The sequence below is a fragment of the Barbatula barbatula genome (genome assembly GCF_947034865.1).
Source record: "Barbatula barbatula genome assembly, chromosome: 1".
Taxonomy (NCBI): domain Eukaryota; kingdom Metazoa; phylum Chordata; class Actinopteri; order Cypriniformes; family Nemacheilidae; genus Barbatula; species Barbatula barbatula.
In genome coordinates this window covers 8,597,419-8,616,131 of record NC_136766.1, presented here as the reverse complement: position 1 = coordinate 8,616,131, position 18,713 = coordinate 8,597,419, and the positions used below count along the sequence as shown (strand labels likewise).

The window sequence follows — 18,713 nt, the reverse complement described above, 5'->3', positions numbered from 1 at the left end:
AATGTATGACATGTTTGTTTTTCGTGAACAGCAGTGGAAGGTTTTCATGTTTATCAGGCAGAGTTGGAGAAGGTTTTGGACTCCTGTCGACAAATTCAGGATACAGAAGAGTCCAATTTATCTCTGACCCAGCGGTGACCCTCTCAGCACGTCACTAGCAAACTCTCTGCATTGATCCGTCATGCCTACCGACTATCCATCCAACCGCTCGTGCTCGTTTCTTCTTGCATTCGATCATCCACCATCTGTCCATCCACTTATCCATCTGTCAAACTGTTGTGTCTGTCTATCTGCAGATCTCTCGGTCCGTTTCTTTAATGTTCTGGCTAAGCTATGCGCAAGTCATTCTTATCATTTTTCTAATTTTCTGTACTTCCCTTTCAGAGGTCTTTTTACAGAGCAATGATTCAGCACAATATAAATTCTGATCCTTAGGCACTGTGATCTGCTCGATGCTATGAATGATATCATCCATGTTGCTGTTAGTCTGTATCTCGCGTTCGTGTTCGTATACTCACACAAAAGCCATGTCAAGTTTTACCATCTAACCATCCAGACAGAATTCGACCTCGGCCTCATGTACAACCTTTATCAACTGAGCTTTTTTAAACCACTAAGACCACCTTGCTAGTGAACAGCTTTTCTATACATGTCCACCGTCTGGAACAGAACCACACCAGACTATACCAGCGTTGTCTGCATGCTGCCATTATTTCAGCATTAAACACCGGGTGCAGTGGGAAACACAATGTTAAAGGCTCAGTGAGCATCCCTTTATTTTACACACGCTGTCCTCCAAAACCCTCTGTTCCCGCACAGCTACAAGGTAACAGCTAATGAACCCATTCTGTTTATATAATGCTGCTGCAGATACAGACACAGAATAGGGAGAGAGAGAGAGTACTGCAGATGGGCATGAAGGTAAGACAGAAAGATACAAATGAGAAAATGTATTTATAACACTATTATTAGACAATATAATAATTATATAAATGCATATGAACATGAATAAAATAAAATATAATATTTATATTATTAGACACTAGCCAAACACAAACCGGAAGTTAACTGGGGGTCAGGGCACGTGCATCCGATTAAATGTTCTATGCATTTCTTTTTAGTGATGATTAGAGACAAAGATATTTGGTGTCAAAGGTGGCCCAGAACTGTTTGCTTTCCTACATTCTTCAAAATTTCTTCTACAGAACAAAGACATTTCTAAAGAAAAATGTACTACTATGATAGTCAATGGTAGCCAAGAACTGTTTGGTAACAAGCAATCTTCCAAATATCTTTCACCGTGTTCATCGGATCAAAGTAATATGTGGATTTGAAACAACTTGGGGGTGAGTAATAATGACAGAATTTTCAAAATTGGGTGAACTGTTCCTTTAAGCCCTTCTGTGAATGAGGTTGAGCTGGTAAAGCCAATGGTTGTTCGATTGCCTAATAGGATAAAAAAAGAACTATGGTACAGAGACTTTATTGAGATAAAAATTATTTATATTTTTGAATAAATGTGAATAAATATAAAAAATATTTATTCACCCAAGTGTCTTTCAAAACCTTTATAAGAGTGAGTCGTTTTGTGTCCATATAATGAAAGTCAATACGGTCTGATGTGGTTTAGTTTCCAATAGTTTTTCAGAATATCTTCTTTTGAATGGCATGAAGGTGAGTAAATTATGATATTTTTGGGGGTGAACTGTCCTATTAAGAAATTATTGTCTCAAGTGTTAAAGTCAATAGGAGGATGTTGGCATTCAAGTTGGCATGGCGACAAAGCACACACATGCTACTTTAAAGCAACCTCTGCAATTTAATGAGCCACAAACACAAACTAGTTGACAAATGATTGGATAAGGTTATAGAAAAGCTTAATGTGTCTTATGTGTGCACATGAACATGAAAAAAAAATGTCACGGCATTCGCAACTATTGGACATGGGCTTGTGTTTGTGAAAAGAATATGAGAGGCAAAGAGGAAGAGAGATGGAAAAATAAATGGCACATTCCCTGTGGTCTATAAATAACTGTGGAAGCACATCTGTGTTTCATACGTGTGTGTGTGTGTGTGTGTGTGTGTGTGTGTGTGTGTGTGTGCGCGTGCTTGCGTGCCTGTCTGTGTGTGTGTGTGTGTGTGTGTGTGCATGTCACAGTTCCAGTGTCATGGGAGCAGGTGCATAGAGAAGCACTATGTGATAACATCTGAAAACACATATTGGGATTTCCAACATCAATGTACATTAATGCAAGAAAGCATTTTTTTTAAATAGGGAATTAACCCACTGTACAAATTGATTATTTATGGTTGATTCTGCATTTAAAACTAGGTTAGGATAATTCACAGAGCACTTTTACCTCACTTATTTACCTTGTTTAGCAATTAAAGAGAGATTATACAAAGTCCCTAGAGAAGATCCTGGTGATCTTACACAAATCTTTAGGTAGAGTTTCAGATGAAATCTCTGCACAAACTGCTCGGGTTTGCCAAGTTATTAAACTTGATTGACAATCTGATATTTCAATATCAGTGCAAACATTTCTCAGTCTTTTTAAGACTGTCTGAGCATTGCTATTCACAACCATTGTAATTGTATAGGTCTGTACTCAACTGTATGTTGACAATGGTCTCATTTAATCGATCTTTATTTCTCCTAAGGAATGTTTGGAGACCTAGTTGATCCCACAATGTAGCATACTTTAACACTCCATTAAAGCTCCTAAGCTCTGAATAAATGACCTCAAAGCGATAACATTTTCCACTGGGGAAACTGCAATTCTGCGTGTTAAAGAACGTATAACAAGACTGTGTTTACAAAAGCTTGGTAAAGATTTTCTGCCCGCCATCCTTCAGCTTTCCCCAGTTCAGTCAATGACCATGTCCATTAGTCTTTAACCAATCCAACATGTGTGTGTGTGTCTATTGAGTACTTACCTTTCTTGTCTGTGTTGAGCCCAGGACACAATTAGCTACTCATTTCCAGGCTTTTATCTGCTTGTGTGTGTGTGATTCAGAACAGTGAGTTAATCCAGATTCAGGCGTGTAGAGAAGCATCTGCTTGTGTTTGAGTGCCTATCCCAACATGAAGATTTAGATTAAGTCAGGCTCTCAATTCCACTTGTATCTCCTCTAGTTTGACTTCTGAAAAATCCCACGTTGTTGTCTTTCCTTTTAAAAATGTTCCTGCTTTTTAACATGTTGGGGTCTTGTGGGCTGAAGCAGTTTAACGATTCCACTGAATATATGTAAAAATCCTCACGTTTGTGTCTATCCAGCTTTTCCTTCTGTTTTTGGTTCCTAACCCCCTCTCCCCTCCTCCTTTTTACCCACCTGCGTGTTCACATGCTCATTTTCCCCTTCAACACCTCTTCACATCTCTCTCCGTCTGATTCTGTATATTATTTCCAGATTTGTACCTGGCTTGTGTTGGTCTCCAAATGATTGTTGCTCTCATATACTCTTCTCTTCAGATGTTTCAGATGTTAAGTGAAGAATTCCAGTGAGCTGATGTCTTACAGCAAAATACGGTTCCAAATACAATGAGAAAGAGAGGGGTGGAGGGAGGGTGGTACGGTTTAAAGATGCGGAGATGCTCCTGGAGGATGGCGAATGAAGGAGAGGGAAGAACAACATTACAAAAATGTAAAATTGTCATTATGATTACATGCATATCAAAAAAAGCTTAGGGGAGAGAGAAAGAGAGGATGAAATAAGATTGAGACTGGTTTTTGTTGCTCTTAGAGCTCAGAAAAAACAGACAAAATTTGACATTTGAAAAACAGCAGGTGATTTTATAGAATTGATGTTGAAACATTATGATTTTGTGTTGCAGTATGTAAGACACATTTGAGGTCACATGTGTATATCAAATCTGAGAAATTGTTGACATCTCGTCTTAAACTCTTAAAGAGACTAATGTGATAAAACTAGCCTTTGCCTCAGGAGACAAATCTGACAAGCAGGAGCTCATTTTGTTTCCGTGTTTCTTCTCAGTTCTATCTAGCAGAAATATTCGAGTAAAGTAAATAATATAATATTCATACTTTCATACAGGAGAAGATAATAAATGGGATTTTATTCTGTCACTTTAAACTGCCATGAAATGTACAAGAAAAAAAGCGTAATGGGTGGTCCCCCTTCCTCCATCCCAATGATTAGGCTATGACATAGAGGACCTTACAGTAGCAGACCCCTCGTCGCAGGGTCCTGAACAGCTTTTCCAGTCCTCCCTACATCCCACCCCACATGTCATTTCTTCATTTTGCACTTCTAACAAATATTTTCCAAGACTGCATCTCTTCCTTATTTGGTCATCCCTCCCTCTCTGTCTCTCGCTCTATGTTCTCATTCAGTTGCTGAAAACTGATGCTTTAAAATGTCACAGAGATGGTTTTCTGTCATTTTGTCTCTCACTTTTTCCCTCTCTCTCTCTCTCTCTCTCTCTCTCTCTCTCTCCCTCGCCAAAACACACACACACTCATATGCACTCATCTCAGTTATTTTTGTGTTCTCTTTAACTTGTCATTCATCTTGAGCTAGGCTAAGACAGCGCAGAGACAGCATTCAAATTGAACACCTACTGTGTATGTGTGTGTCAAGAGCATCTCAAACGCAGACAGTGTTTTTTTAATCTGTAGGTGTGGTGACAGAGTGTGCTGCTTTGTGTACGAGACTCTGACTACTAGTTAGTGTGTATGTGAGTTTAGCAGCTGTCTCACACAGCATCAAGCATATCACTATGCAGATTGACAAGCTTTCATCTAGACATTATCTCTCCGTCACGTTGTCTTCTCATTCATCACATTATTACATAGATTTGTATTTCTCTTTTATAGAAATCCTCCTTTTTTGGTTTTCTTAATATCCTTTTGATATCTATACTTAAAATGAACGTGCTCACAAACCTGGTTTTCCAGCATTTCCTGTCGAGCAGTCCTGGGGGGAAACGGCGATCCGACTCCTGGCTTCCTCAAAAGAGAAACAAGAACCTCTTTCTCTCTCTTTTCGGACTCCGGTTCTCTTCCTTCCCTCCCTCTTGCTCCCTCCTCTCGCTCTTACCAGCTGTGCACCGCTGAATCTCTTCAGAGGACACACTCCTCTTTTTTCATCCCTTGTTCTTTCTCTTCTGCCAACGCTGATTGAAATCTAAGTCATTCTTAATCCCACCAGACAGGTATCCAGAGAACCACAGAAGATAAATTATAGCGAACGAGAGCAAATTGACATATATTTGTAGTGGTGTATATTTTTAGCGGTTTCCCTTTATACTCCCCTCGTGCTCTTCTCTTCGGATCGGGTGTGTTGTCACGCTTCGTTTCATAGTTTTCTCCTTTGTTTTTCTCTTTTCGCCTCTCGCAAGCAGGTGAGATGTTTGCACGAGCCAGCAAGCAACTGATGAACGAGTGCCGCTACACGCACTGATACAGAGTGAGCGAGATTGAGGGAGGGGGCTGAGAGAGAGAGAGAGAGAGAGATAGAAGGAGGAGGCTGAGAGAGGGAGAGAGAGTGAGAGATGGACAGCCTCCAGCTGTATTGGATGAGTGTGATGGTCAGGGTATCGAGAGAGACTCAGAAGATGAGATGATAGAGCTAAGTATGGAGAAATGGATGGAAGAGAGAAAGTGAGAGTGCAGAGATGTACATCAAACGCAGTGGAGAATATTGAAGCTGCCTACTGTGAGCTGCCTATATTTCTGCCTGATGCTAATATACTCGTTTTAAACACTTTTCTGCCATCTAGCATCTTATCGTCATCCTAGAGGTGTCGCAACATGGATTTGAGGTTTAGAAGGAAAGCTAATTCGACGTGGGTTCACTTAGGAATTTCTAATGGCTCAGAATAGCTGTTTTCAAATTCAAGAGTATTAATTTACTGCAAGAGACTTTTATGTTTTTTTACAATTTCACATAAGGTTAGATCTCAACCACAAATTTGAAAACCATTGTCCGCTTTAAATATGTATGTTGGGCAACATCTACATTATGTGATGAAATGGACAAGCGTTGTAGTGTTTTTGTTGCAACTTGGTAGCAATGTGCATTTTAATACTCACTGGTTTCCAACTGTTTCATTTATGTCGTAGACCTTATTTTACTAATAAATTGAAAGCCGCTATTCAAAAATCCATTAGAAATTCCAGAGGGGGCATTGGTTTGAAAATGCTTCATTTCCAGATTTTAGGAATACAAATTGAGCAGCTCCGTTTCAGCTGGTTTTCTATTTGCATGAGACACACAATTCACACACACATTCACACAAATACTTTCTGTAATAGAAACTGTAAGTGAAATCGAAATTCTATGTGTGGAGACAGGTATGTGTGATTGTGTGCGTGTAATTTATCTGGCTGTACTATCTCTCCATCTCTGCCAGCTATATTTGTCTTGTCGTATTAGTTATTATTGGAATAGATGAGTTATGAACAGCTTTCACATTTACCCAGTTAAAGGCAAACACACAGAGTAATGAGAGGGAGAGAGAGAATTATGTGAGGATATGTAATGGTATTATCTTAAGGGAGAGTTCGAGATTTTCATTGGTGTCATTTTTCATTTTAAAGGCATTTCACAATATCTGTTGGCTGGTTTATTTCCATAATAATATCTGGAATGGTGGCCACATTCCAGCAAGCACAAACCATTATACATCACACACACATTTAGACACACAATCCACATCAACAACATAGTAATCCAGACTTCTAAATATTCAGCCTATATGCTTTAAAAAATGCATCCTAGGCCTTCTTTATTCATATACAAAAAGGGTTCAAGGGCGTGAATGTGTGTGTGCATTTGTGTCAGTTGCAGAGGTTATTCCCAGAATAGTTTATTAGAAATGAAGACTATTTAGATGTGACAGACCTCATTTGTTCATCTGATTAGAGGCCCCAGTGGTGTGTAGCACCATTCATAACCAACACAATTCCAAAGGCTTATTCTTCGTGATGGACCAATATATCGGCTTTGCTGTTAAAAACTGTACCTAAATAGCTGTAAAAAATCGTGCATGCATAGCAGTTGTAATTTGTCTGGATGGTCTCTCTTGTGCCAACTTAAACTCTACAGCAAGCCATGTTTTTAACGAACGAATGGGGTTGGGCAGAGCTTGATATTGTAATTAGGTCAATCACAAATGTGATATTACTAGAGTCTTTGTCTCAGGTGACATGCAGGAGACATCAAGTTCAGCTCACAACCACACCTTTATTTCAGTTGTTTTCTATCATGTATTAAATATAAACTTCATCAATTATTTAGTCCATGGAGGGAAATTTGGAGCTCAAGGCAAGCTCTACATCATAGCCGGCGGGCCAAGTTTGTTTTACATTTATCTTACTCAAAGATCATGTAAAAAGTTTGACCTTACACTGGTTTCCAATATTTTCAATTTTATGTATGTTTTAGTTGTATCCTATATTTTGTAGCAGTGAGTAGTAGCTCAAAGAATTGCCTTAGCAGTGCAAATGTCAAGGGTTTGATTCACAGGGAACACGTGTACTGATAGAAAAATGTATACCTTGAGGTCGCTTTGGATAAATGTGTTTCTAAGATTTAGTACTCTATATCGACGTTGAAAAATCTATTGTTTTACCTCATTCTCCTCCCCCACTCCAGGCATGTGTGATTGTCTTTGTGAGAGAGCAATGTGTGCTTATGCTCCTCTATATTTGGTCCCATTATCACACACTTAGTCATAACTTATTCACACCATTGCCACAACACATACACATACACACACAAAAAACAATGACAATTAATCACATATGCATCACACTTACAATCAAACTCTCTCTCTCTCTCTCTCTCTCTCTCTCTCTCTCTCTCTCTCTCTCTCTCTCTCTCTCTCTCTCTCTCTCTCTCTCTCTCTCTCTCTCTCTCTCTCTCTCTCTCTCATATAAACTCAACTAGACTCGGCCACTGCATTCAGCACCATGGACAGCGCATGAATTTGTGCAGCATGTCTTTGTGTAAAAACTGCGTTTTCTGTGCAGTGAAACTTTGTGACGGACGCCTTGACAGAAATGCTTCTTTCTGTTTACTATGTCTGCTAACACGCTTCAGCAATTTGCAAAGAAAAGAGACACAGATGGGTGTAGGACGAGACGGATTACTTGACAGGCCTTTATTTATGCACTAATGGCTTCACGCATTTAAGAAGAATAAAAAATGCCGTGTGTGTGTGTCTGTGCGTGTCTACTCCAAGAGATGTCAATTACCATGACAGGGCCACACTTACATTTGTTTGCTAGATAGACAAATAAAAGCCCTTTTTTAAACTGTCTCAGGCTTTTATTTTGCATGGATTTGTGTGCATTTGTGGTAATTTGTTTATTTTGTTTGTTTGTGCATTCTTTTTTCCCCAGAATGAAGATATTGAGCCAAGTCACTGACCTCCAGCGAGAACATTTTGTCACAGAGCTGTTTGGAAGCTTAGAGTACTGAACAGTCAGTTTATCTAACATCAGAGAGAGATAGAGAGCAAGTGTAAAGTGTTTGTACATGTAGGAGAGAGAGGGGTTTCTCATTGATATCAGGGTAAATGTGTCATCGGTTCCTGAACACATGATGGATGAAAATCTGAAAATAGACGTAGGATGTACATTAGATTAGTACTTCCTAATTCTCAAGAGAGTCTGAAACATTTAGTTTTGTTTGCTGTGCAAGCCAATTCTGCAATTAACTATTGTCACTGTCCTTCCAAAAACTTGGATGTCGAAATTGATTCTTTTACTTTTTTAAGTCAAGTCAACTTTATTTATATAGCGCTTTTTACAATTTTCATTGTTACAAAGCAGCTGTACAAGAAAAACATATTGACTGTAAAGAAAAACATATATCAGTCAAATATCAGACAAACTATAAATTCCTATATGCAGTGTTAATCAAATAAAACTATAAAATTCTAGCAGTCTCTACGTCAGGCAAAACAGTATGCAAATGGTGGCGATGAACCCAAAACTCCATTGGAGGAGAAAAGAACCTCAGAGGGAAACCAGGCCTAACCAGGGGATTCCAGTTCCCCTCTGGCAAAAGCTGCAGCCTCTGCACAAGCTCGACAGTGCTTGCATAACAAGGCAAAATATTTTTATTTTATTTAATATTATCATTAATAATCTAAACGCGACTGAAATTTTGTAGTGAAGACGTGTCAAGTCGCTGCGTCCCTCTTTATCCAGCTGACAGCTTTTGTGGACTGCATCCTGCCCGCTCTGGTAACCTTGGACTGTATCCTGCCCGCTCTGGTAACCTTGGAACAATGACAAGATTGGCTGAGAGTAGAGTACTGTCTTTGATGCAACAGATACATCAGTTGTTATTGGAACCGGTTGATCTAACTAGTGCAGCCTAAACCTTCTGAATATTTATATTATGATAGTGTATGCAAGATAAAAAATATGCGTTTTTAGTCCAGATTTAAAATGACAGTGTGTCTGCCTTCCGGACAGTGCGGGAAGACTGTTTCAAAGTTTAGGCGCTAGATAGGAAAAGGATCTGCCGCTTGCACTTGATTTAGAAATTCTATGTATTACCAACTGACCGAATGCCTGAGAGCATAGTGCACATGAAGGACTGTAATTCAAGAAAAGTTCACTCAAGTAGTGAGAAGCTAAACCATGTAGGGCTTTATAGGCAATAAACAAAATTTTAAAGTTAATGTGATGCTTTATAGGTAACCAGTGCAAGGTTGACAGAACCGTTTTCAAATTAAATGTAATTCTTTGCTGAATACAAGGGTTTTATGGAACATCCATCAATAGTTGAGCAGTATTCTTGGTTGTTACATATGGTGGTTTTTGGTCCAATAAGTAACACTTCTGTTTTGTCCGAGTTCAGTAATAAGAAATTGTTACTCATCCACTTTTTTATATCGACTATGCAGTCCACTATTCAATGGAGTTTGTATTTGGAGTGTTTCATGAGGCTTCGAGGAAATATTAAGTTGCATATCATCAGCATAACAGTGAAAGCTAACTCGTGTCGCTTTATTATTTCTCCAAGAGAGTTTAATGTGAAGAGCATAGGGCCTAAATATGGAAAACGGTCGGATAAATAAGATCTAAGTCATTTCAAAGCTATTCCCTAAATGCCGAGATCATTTTCGAGTCTATGTAGGAGCGTGCTGTGGTCAATGTTGTCGAATGCAGCTCTAAGATCTAGCAGCACCAGCAAGGAGATGCAACCTCGGTCAGACGGCAAAAGCAGATAATTTTTAACTCTGATCAAAGCAGTCTCTGTACTGTGATGTGCTCTAAATGTGTACGTGTGTTCACGACTTGCTGTGCGTGTGTTCACTACTCTCTGGATGGGTTAAATGCAGAGGTCACATTTCAGGTATGGTTCACCATAACTGACAAATAGGTCACTTTCACATTTTCACACTTTAAATGACCAAACTTTTTAAATGACCAAACACTGTGTTGTCAAAGATGACGAGTGATATTTTATACGTTTTATTGTTAAGAGATTTGCAAAACCCATTGACAAACATGACTTATAATGATTTATGGAAAAAATACAGTATATAAATCCCAAAATATGGAGATACAAGGTTTCAGAAGGATAGCAGCTAAATTAATATGCAAATAATTATTCACATTGAATCAATTGAGTTGAATGACAGTGTACAATCAAATTGAGTTGCAAAAATCAAAGCAGATTAAATAAAATTATATTGAAAGCAAATACAAATAAATCAAGGCTCAGAAATATTGAAGGCTGAAAGAAACGAGGAGCAAGATGTCTTAATATTGGAAAACAATGGCACGATTGCAGAAGAAAAGGTTTAAGGGAAGTGGAGAGTGAAGTTCACTGTAAAGTCAGATCTGAAAAATGAAGCCCATGAAGCAAATGCAGATACTGAATTTGACCCTGCAGGGCTCCACAGGAGTTACAGTCAAACCAAATTACAGCAACAATGATACTGCAAAATAAGATGCACACGTGAGGATCCACGGCTGCTCATATTCAAGGTCTCTTTCTCATTCAGAACCGCTCATCTCGCCTCATCCCATTGTTCTTTTTTTAACCGTTCATCATTCGTCACATCTGATCTAAGCAGGAGAAGAAAGGGAGGGAAAATTGCATTAAATACTCCATTAGCTCCTCAGCTTCCATCGGGGTTCTCTAGAGAAATCCCCTATTTTCTCAAGTTTTTCTGGGTAATTGAGTTTTGATCCCTTTCTTGAACACACTGTGATGTATGTGAGACATCCCTCTGTGTCTGCGCGTATTGCACATTGTATTTGCAACCGTGTGTCAGTTAGACGTCATGTTCCATTTTGGAAGAGATTTAGCAAGATATAACATCTTTTTTATACTCACTTCGACAAGCACCGTTTTCTGGCACTCTTGAAGTAGTTTTACCCTGCCTTTGTGTGTCTGTCACAAAAACACACCGATCCTGTTTGGATTTTAAGCTCTTCCTTTGCGGTCTCTCTTTGTCTTATAAACGTGCGCAAGCACACACCCGGTCTCACACCCCAGAGCATATACTGAAGCAGTGTCTGTTGGTGCGGCGAGCGGTGTGTGCGGTTGTTTTGATAGCTGTAATCTCGGGGCCCATTCCTGTGCAGGAGTTCCGTTATGGTCGGAACTGCAGCTGTCTGCACTGCAAATGCATTTATAGCAGCCATCAGGAAATAAATGAGAGTGCTCTGAGAGCACACATTACAATACAAAACTTCCCACAGTCTGTGAGAGCACTGGCACAAAATACTGCGCTGTCAATAAAATGGACGTTATTGGCCCCCGGTCCAAATTAAGTTTCACGGTTTGCTTTTTAAAGTGTACTGGTAATGTACTGAAATGTATTCTAGTTCTTTGTCTGTAGGTTGGTAACAAACTATATGTCTAAGAAGCATATGCGTGTACAGTATATTACTTTCCCCTACGTGAAGATTTAGATTTAAAGTGACAGTTCATCCATAATTAAGGAAATGCTGTCATACTTTACTCTTGTTATTTCAAATTTCAGACTTTCTTCTTCAAAATGCAAAACAGGATATTTTAAAGAATGTTGGTACAGCGGCGGTACCCTTTTACTTCCATTGTATGGACACAAAACCATTGCAAGTCAGTGGGTATCGCTGTTACAATCTTTTTTTAAATATCTTTTTTGGTGAAAAAAAGTCATATCGTTCTGAAATGACAAGACGATGAGTAAATTATGACTTGTAATATTTTGGGTGAATTATCCATTTAAAATACAATATAGAATGTGGATGTGTGAGTTTTGACTCTCTTCCTTTATGTAAAGTATTTGTTTAGTATTTGCAGTGTGTGATGGTTAATAAGAATAGGAAATGTGTGTTAAGTACTCCTAAATTAGCAATGGGATTTTCATTCACTTCACACGGGTTATCAATTCAGCAACAAGTAATTTAAAAACTCAACAAGTTCACTTGTTTGTTATTTCATTCTTATGTTGGCTTGATGGAGCATACTGTATGACACTATGACCTTGGTCGTGTGTTCAAAGCCCATGTGTCCATTGATTATCTAATGCCCTTTTCTTTTGCTCTCTCTCTCTCTCTCTCTCTCTCTCTCTCTCTCTCAGACTAATATACCCTTTCTGCAGAATGTACTGAGTAATAGCCAATTCCTGTATGGCACAGTGGACACACAGTTTATTGACGAAAAACAGGAACTGTTCAACCTCAAGCCTACACAGAACAGAGCTCAGAAACTTCTGCACTATCTGGGTCAGTGTGTGAGCATTCATCACTGTTTGTGCACCTGTTATGGCCGACTATGTGTGTGCGTACGTGGTGTTTAAACATCTGCCGGTTTCTCCACAGGTCACATCATGGTAAATGGACCCATGACTCCAATTCCAGTCAAAGCCAAACCTTCATCTGTTGATCCAGTCGTTCAACCCGTTCCTCTGGGTACGTTAAACATACAGAGACACACGTGTACAGTGGAAGCTGCTTTAAAACTGTAGTTAAACTACAGTAAAGCTTTTCTTTAAAATGTTAAGCTACACTGCAGTTCCAACAAAACAAATATATTTTTCTGTAAGTCTGTAAGCTGTCAGAAGATAAATATTATTAATAAAATATATGAATTTTGCGGTTAGAGTCACTTTTATCTTTGACTAAATGATGAGGATCTTAATAGGTGTGAAGCATTCAAATGGCCTAACGCATTTCGGCTAACTGAAAGCAGTAAAACTGCAAAACACTTAAAAGTAGAACACTTGGTACTGTGAACCGTACCATGAACTACAAAAAAAGATATAAAATATCTTGCTGAAATTTCAGCCCAGGGACTCAAAAGAAACAATTTACATGAACTGTCAACAAAGGACCTGGTACACAATAATAAATTTGACTTCCCGACACTACCCTTACAGTATAAAAACTGTTTCAAAGAGCACATTGTTCCCTTTCTGTCGGTCTCTCGACGTTGTGTCGAACCGACAGATGGGGTTCGCCCTTGAGAACCAATCATCTTCTGACTATTTTGAAAAGGCCAATGAAATTGGCGAATGAAATTTGCATGCCGGGCTCCGCCCCCGGATATCCGGGTATAAAATTGGAGCCGGCGTGCTCATTCATTCACCTTTTGTTCTTCGGAGCCTTCGCATCGAATGACTAACGAAGCTGATATCTTGACGTGGTGCAGCGGATTGTCCCTTCCAGTGATCATCCCCCCCGGCGTTTCAGCAGTTCCAGAGGTGTTCGAGAAAGAGATAATTTCTAAAAGAGCTAATTTCTTCAGCGTGGTCCCGCTGCTCTCGTGGTTGCGGCTCCCTCATCGAGGAGGGGGACGGACACGATATCTGCGTCAGGTGTTTGGGCATCCAATGACTAGAGACGTTGCGGGCGGATGAATATAGAGACGTTGCGCTAATGGGTGGCTACCACCAGCCACCACCTCGTCTGCTTCTCGCTTTGCGACCGCAGTGGCCACGGCCCTGCCGTCAGCGGCGGCGAGCAGCTTGGTGGCATGGGGATTACCGTGAGCATCAATCAGTCAGCCAATGGCTCGCGGACCGTTCACGCCCCGTCTCGCTCGTCTGGCCGTTCCCGGGGAAGGCGGTACCACACCGTCTTACTCCTCCGTCACGCAATCGGACACAATGCTTGATGAGATGATCACGTGATCCTGAGACCCCGGCCCGGCTACGTGCCCAAAGTTCCCACCACTCCCTTCCGAGACCAGGTGGTGAACTTGCAGGTGCTCCCCACCGGGGAGGAAGACCCAACCCCGTCCATGTTGTGTCCATTACGCCCCTTTGCGCCTCTACGTGGACCGCACGCAGGGCTTCAGAATCTCTGAGCAGCTCTTTGTTTGTTTCGGAGGTCAGCAGAGGGGAGAGCTGTCTCCAAACAGAGACTGGCGCACTGGATCGTGGACGCCGTCACGACAGCGTACCCGCTGGCAGTGAGGGCACACTCCACTAGGGGTGTTGCCTCCTCGTGGGCACTAGCTCAGGGCGCCTCTCTGGCAGACATATGCAGAGCTGCGGGTTGGGCTGCGCCCAATACCTTTGCGAGGTTCTGCAACCTCTGCGTGGAACCGGTGTCTGGTCGAGTCTTACAGGGTAACACCAGGTGAGACCGGCGGCCGGTAGGGCGTACGCCTGCGAAGAGCGCCATCCCCCTCTTTAGGTGGGTCATTGCGCTATCATCTGCCTCCCTTCTTTCCCCCCGGGCGAAGAACAGGCAGTCCTTCCATCACTAAGCACTCAAGGCAACGGGCTGAGCGGAGCAGCCTGCCACCTTTGGCGGGCCCAAGCTGAGTTACCCTCATGTAGCTCTAACCGACCTCAGTGCTCCAAACGTAGTAACCCCCCCAGCAGGGTTCCGTCATGAGTTAGTTCCCCTCCTGGAACCCATGACCTTCCCCAGGTGGACATCCCACACATACCTCCCATGAGCTCTTCCCTGCCGGTAAGACCATGTTGATGTTTCCACTGTATTCCCCCCCGAGGGTGGGAAGTGGTCTCCGTAGCGCACCTCCCCATTCAGGGAATAGCGCTTACCCAGGGGTCCTACGGTACCGGACGGCTCTCACCTATGGAGCCGTCTGAGGTGGCTGAGGGCAGGGGCTACTCATCTTTTCTAAAGCTCTGGGACCCCTGCCTACCTACTGGAAGGTTACAATCTCGCGACAGCCCTTACGTCTGACTCGCATAGGCCGGTCAACGTCGCTTCGCGATAGATTGTGACGCGGCTAGTGCTGTGGCGTTTTCAATAGGAACCCCATCTGTCGGTTCGACACAACGTCGAGAGACCGACAGAAAGGGAACGTCTCTGTTACGTGTGTAAACTCTGTTCCCTGATGGAGGGAACGAGACGTTGTGTCCTTCATGCCACAACAATAGCCGTCCGCTGCAGCAGATGCTCTCAGGCTCCTCAGCACAAAAGGAATGAGCACGCCGGCTCCCCTTTTATACCCGGATATCCGGGGGCAGAGCCCGGCATGCAAATTTCATTTGCCAATTTCATTGGCCTTTTCAAAATAGTCAGAAGATGATCGGTTCTCAAGGGCGAACCCCATCTGTCGGTTCGACACAACGTCTCGTTCCCTCCATCAGGGATCAGAGGTTACATACGTAACCGAGACGTTATTGCCCCAGTTCGTGTGCATGTGCAAAGCAGTATTTCATAAAAACACCAATCTATCATTTTGTCACATTAAGTTGCCATTTGTAAGCAAAAGCTTGTTGTTGTACAAGTAACAAGTACACTATAATATTTAAGCCAGCTAAACTGTCACGCTATGGAAAGATGTTGTTAAGTTAGCATCATCACTATGTTAAGTTTGTTACTCCTCAACCATGCACACATTTCTTATTGCTTACATTGTTTATGGACACACAAGCCACATTTAAGGTGTATTACATCAGACATTTGGGTTTACAAAAAACCACAAGATTCATTCCCCTGTGTACAGCTGCCCAAAACACTGGGAGCCCTCCTCCACAGCTCACTGTGTGTGTGTGTGTGCGTGTGTGTGTGTGTGTGTGCGTGTGTGCGTGTGTGCGTGTGTGTGTGTGTGTGTGTGTGTGTGTGTGTGTGTGTGTGTGTGTGTGTGTGTGTGTGTGTGGACGTAAGTGTGATAATGCAGCTTTAATCCTTCCCTTCTCTCGTTCTTTCTGCCAAATGAAATAGGGATCCAGCCACATTAGAAATCTCATTACAGGGGTTTAGGTGTGTGTGAGCTGCATACTGCACTCCCTCAGTGTGTGTGTGTGTGTGTGTGTGTGTGTGTGTGTGTGTGTGTCATCCCTGTGGGATGGAGTGTGTGTATGCATATGTGTGGACAATTAATTAAACCAATTTTCTCCTATTCCCATTGGTTTTTCTTGTTTGTGTATGTGTGTTTGATGCAATGTGCATGTTTGTGTGTGCAAGTGTTTTCCTGCCCTCAATATTGTAGACGGTAGTTATTACTGTATAGATTAGTAATTTGCAGGACACGGTATAAAAAAACTCCCCCATACAAATTGACCGATTGTGTGTTGTGCGTGTTGGTACTGTAGGTGTGTGTGCATGTGTGCAGAACAGGTCTTTCACAGAATAAAAAATGCATGTGTCAGTGTAAGTAGGTCACATCTGTGGTAGGTGTAGTCAAGCCTCATGAGATCGCCATTGTGTGCGTTGCATGTGCGAAGCAGACACACAATGAGCGCTAAATTGGCTTTCACATGGCTACCAGCATTCCGTATTGAGAAATTCCCTCCGCAGCAAACCCCAGCATATACATTTAAATCCACACGTGGGTGTATTTTTGTGTCTTGAAATATGCAAATCTATGCATCAATGTCTTATTTACCTCGTTTTTATCATCAGTCACCCCCATCTTTCTTTTCCTTACACCCTCATCTCATTGGGATGTGTGATTTTGACTGTGTTTGTATTTTATTTCCGTTTGATTAATCTAGCAGCCCACTGTTTTCCCAATGATTTTAGACGTTTGCCTTATTTACATAAGCATTCAGCAAAAGTGAAGGGAGTCACTGCGTGAAACTTTGCCTGTCAGCTGGTGAACTTTAATAGCGCCACCAACCAAACTCCCCGCTGAGCTAATGGCCCTTCCGCCTCTCTTTGTGGCACGTCAGAACAACAAATATTTAGGAATTGTTTGGTTGTTGATGGTTGAAATGTTATTATTGTTAACTAAAACTATTGCAAAGATTATATCTAGCTGTGGTAAAAGATTTCCGTTCGGCAAAAAATGGAAAAATAATAAGCTGTGTATATTTGATAACAGAATTACTGACTTTCACTTATTTTTAGCCAATATTTGAAGGTCTCTCCCAAATCCTGACCTCTAAACAATTGGTATCGGTGTGTTATAAGGAATTACAACTAAAACTACATTAAAACCTAAATAAATATGTTATTCACAAAAAAGCAACCTAGAATCCACCTTTGTACATCCTAAAACTAAATGCAAAAGGAAAAACTCGCCCACTTTTTTTGGCTCGCATATTGTAGCTTCATTGGTGACCAGTTAAAAGAACTAATCAATGGAAAGTTGTAAAACAAGTAGCAGCAAAATTGTCTAACAAAGGTGGTCTGGCCTAAACGTTATCGCTCTTAGCAACCGCAGAGGTGCATATTGTAAACGCTACAGAAAGACAACCATTGTAGTTCATTGTGATGCATGTGATGCTCCAGTTCCTGTCTTCAACGAGCTTCACGTTGATTGGCTGCCAAAATGAGGCATAGCGGTACGTGACAGGGAATCAATGAAAAACGTCGGTGGCACTTGTTTAATACATCATTCCTTTTCACTTTCAAAGCAGTGAGTGTGACAGACCCACAATGAGGAATGGTCAGAGTTCAGCAACAACAGTCGATAGTTGATAATGAAACCCCCTAGTTTCATCAAGACATTTCAAGTGGTTAAATGTGTTCCTGGCTTTAGTTGCATTTGTCTACATGCTGTTAATAAACTATGATTCTTTGTGCAGGTGAGCCGCCCATGGGCTTCCGTGACGTCCTGTTGAAGGAGGGTCCCGAGGGGTTTGCGAAGGCCGTTCGTCAACACCAGGGTCTGCTCCTGATGGACACCACCTTCAGAGATGCCCACCAGTCTCTTCTGGCCACTCGCGTCAGGACGCACGACCTCAAGAAGATCGCCCCCTTCGTGTCTCACAACTTCAATAATCTTTTCAGCCTGGAGAACTGGGGAGGCAAGTGACAAATTCTGTTTCAAGAAGTCTTTCACACAGCATTCACAGTCTTTGATATTTCAGTATTGCTGCTGGGTTGCTTATCCGAGGATAAACAACAATGGTCTTCAGTTAAACTTTGACCCTTTGAATTCATTCTATAAAAGGTTACATCTACTCAAATTGAACTCTTTGGTGTGTATGTGTTCAGGGACAGTATTGGTTGTGTATTGCTGGACTTTTAAGTGTTTGTGTGCGTGTTTGGCTTAGTGAAATCCCCGTTATTGGAAAACATGACCTAAAAGGTCCAGTCAGTAATATCTAGCGGCAAGGTTGCATATTGCAACCACTCACTCCACCCATCCCCCTCCCTTTCAAAACACTATGGCGGCTGACAGAACAATTACATGCAAGGGGACCCGCGGTGTACAGTATGTAGTGGAAATAGCTCATACTAAGGTAATAAAAAGTTAAACATAACGCTTCATTATGTAAGGTCTTTATACACTTCTGAAGACATAGCTATGCATATTATAATGCATTTCTATCAATAGATCATCCCAAAAATGACACAATG

The 18,713-nt window shown here is 41.4% G+C and overlaps 1 protein-coding gene across 1 annotated transcript in view; it reads left to right on the top strand.

Annotated features, from left to right (window-relative positions):
• The window catches only part of pcxb (pyruvate carboxylase b), a 156,269-nt gene that overhangs the window by 106,647 nt on the left and 30,909 nt on the right, over positions 1–18,713 (top strand). Inside the window, exons 11-13 of the mRNA XM_079459290.1 lie at positions 12,563–12,707; positions 12,804–12,893; positions 17,936–18,157. Coding sequence (XP_079315416.1) covers positions 12,563–12,707; positions 12,804–12,893; positions 17,936–18,157 — 457 coding nt within the window. The remainder of the gene's footprint in view (positions 1–12,562; positions 12,708–12,803; positions 12,894–17,935; positions 18,158–18,713) is intronic.